This window comes from Loxodonta africana, chromosome 7, assembly GCF_030014295.1.
Source record: "Loxodonta africana isolate mLoxAfr1 chromosome 7, mLoxAfr1.hap2, whole genome shotgun sequence".
Classification (NCBI taxonomy): Eukaryota; Metazoa; Chordata; class Mammalia; order Proboscidea; family Elephantidae; genus Loxodonta; species Loxodonta africana.
The window spans coordinates 23,024,206-23,026,462 of NC_087348.1; the positions used below are offsets into that span (position 1 = coordinate 23,024,206).

At 37.8% G+C, this 2,257-nt stretch overlaps 1 protein-coding gene across 1 annotated transcript; it reads left to right on the forward strand.

The window, feature by feature from the left end:
- The first annotated feature begins 454 nt into the window (after window positions 1–454).
- LOC135231826 (olfactory receptor 5D18-like) lies at window positions 455–1,396 on the forward strand. The gene has a single exon (XM_064289018.1). It carries the CDS (start codon window positions 455–457, stop codon window positions 1,394–1,396), a length of 942 nt encoding a protein of 313 aa, XP_064145088.1.
- Window positions 1,397–2,257: the final 861 nt, after the last annotated feature.

The window sequence follows — 2,257 nt, forward strand, 5'->3', positions numbered from 1 at the left end:
CATAGACTAAAGTACTATGCAGAATTAATAAAAAACATAGATGTGAAGTATTAAGGCTGACCATTCTTTATGCCCATAGTGTGTAGATGTTATGAACTGATTAAATGATATAATTTAGGTTTTCTGATTTTTGTTATTGACTGTGAGGCTGACATAATCCAACATCGGGCTAGGCTTGTCTTCTATGAACTGATAACATTCAAGGAGAACTGAAGTTGTTATGTGAGAACTTGACTTAAACTTACCATACGATCTCTAAATTCTTTAAGGCGTAATCATGTTTGAAAATTATAGAATTTTACCACATTTTGGTTAATAAAAACATAGATTCTGAAAGACATATTCTTTCCAGTCTCGGCAATGGAAAGTTGATCCAAGCTTCCTATATCCCCACTATCTTTAATTTTTTTTTTAACTTCTAGGACTGACTTTCAGATTTCGACGAAAAGAAGCCATGTTATTGTCAGAGGGAAATAAAAGTGCTGTCACATTCACCCTTTTGGGCTTCTCAGATTGCCAAGAACTGCAGGTTCCCCTCTTCGTGGTATTTCTGGCCATCTACAGTGTCACTGTTGTAGGGAATATTGGGATGATTGTAATCATCAAAATTAACCCCAAGCTGCACACCCCCATGTACTTTTTCCTCAACCACCTCTCATTTGTGGATTTCTGCTATTCCTCCATCGTTGCTCCCAAGATGCTGGTGAACCTAGTTGTAGAAGACAGAACCATCTCACTTTTAGGATGTGTAGTGCAATTCTTTCTCTTTGGTACCTTTGTGGTGACTGAGTCCTTTTTACTAGCTGTAATGGCCTATGACCGCTTTGTGGCCATTTGCAACCCTCTGCTCTACACAGTTGCCATGTCCCAGAGACTCTGTGCTATGCTGGTGGTGGGATCATATGCATGGGCAGTAGTATGTTCCTTGGTGATCATATGCTCTACTTTCCAATTATCTTTTCATGGTTTCAACACAATCAATCACTTCTACTGCGAGCTCTCCTCAGTTCTCTCTCTTTCTTGCTCTGATACTTCTCTCAGCCAGTTACTGCTATTCATCTGTATCACTTTTAATGAGATGACTACATTACTCATCATGCTCACCTCTTATGTGTTTATTGTTGTCACCATCTTGAAAATGCATTCAGCCAGTGGTCGTCGTAAGGCATTCTCTACTTGTGCCTCTCATCTGACTGCCATCACCATCTTCCATGGCACCATCCTCTTCCTCTATTGTGTGCCCAACTCCAAAAACTCCAGGCACACTGCCAAAATAGCCTCTGTGTTTTACACAGTGGTGATCCCCATGTTGAATCCCTTGATCTACAGCCTGAGGAATAAGGATGTCAAGAATACAGTCAGCAAGATAAAGGATTTTAAATTCTTTTTTCATTGAACGCATTATTTCAGTAGCATTTGTCCCTCACTTTTCTGCAAAGCTTGTTTCTAAAGATATTTTTAAAAATTATAATTAATATTGCACAATAGAAAGAATGTAGATTTTGGTTCAAAGAGAATAAATTTGGCTTTGCCTCGTAGTTTAAAGAAAAGACCACAATTTCTTTCATTCTTAGTTTAAAATCTATGAAAATGTGATGCCACAAGATAACTCATTATCCAAGAATGAAGTTCAAAAGGTAATATATATATCATGTGGGGCACCTTGCATTGTCTGAATGAACATTAATTCCAACCCTGTCTTATAAGATACCTGGAGCATACTGGGTTCTCAGAAACACAGGCTTTTTGCATACATATATATATGTGTGTGTGTGTATATATATGTGTGTGCATATATAGATATGTGTGTGTGTATGTGTATATATACATATATATACAAGGAAACCCTGGTGCCCAAGTGGTTAAGTGCTATGGTTGCTAACAAAATGTCAGCAGTTTGAATCCACCAGGTGCTCCTTGGAAACTCTGTGGGGAAGTTCTACACTTACTATAGGGTCTCTATGAGTAGATGTCGACTCAATGACAGCCGGTTTGGGTTTTTTATATGTATACAGATGGAATTAAAGATAAGACATGCTTTCAAGGAACGCATAATCTAGTGGTGATGCTGGAGTAACAAAGAAAATGCCATTACATAAGACCAACTATAGTAATTACCCTAGAAGGTTTGGGGCAAGGAAGAATTAGAATCAATTTAGGGACTTTAGAAATAAGTCCTCATAAAAAAGTTATTATTTGAAGTTGTCCTAGAGAATGGGCAGAATTTTAGGAGACACATTTCAGTGAAGAAGGGATT

Excerpts from the sequence above, each read along its gene's own strand:
- LOC135231826 (XM_064289018.1), top strand. The coding sequence starts at position 455 with ATGTTATTGTCAGAGGGAAATAAAAGTGCTGTCACATTCACCCTTTTG.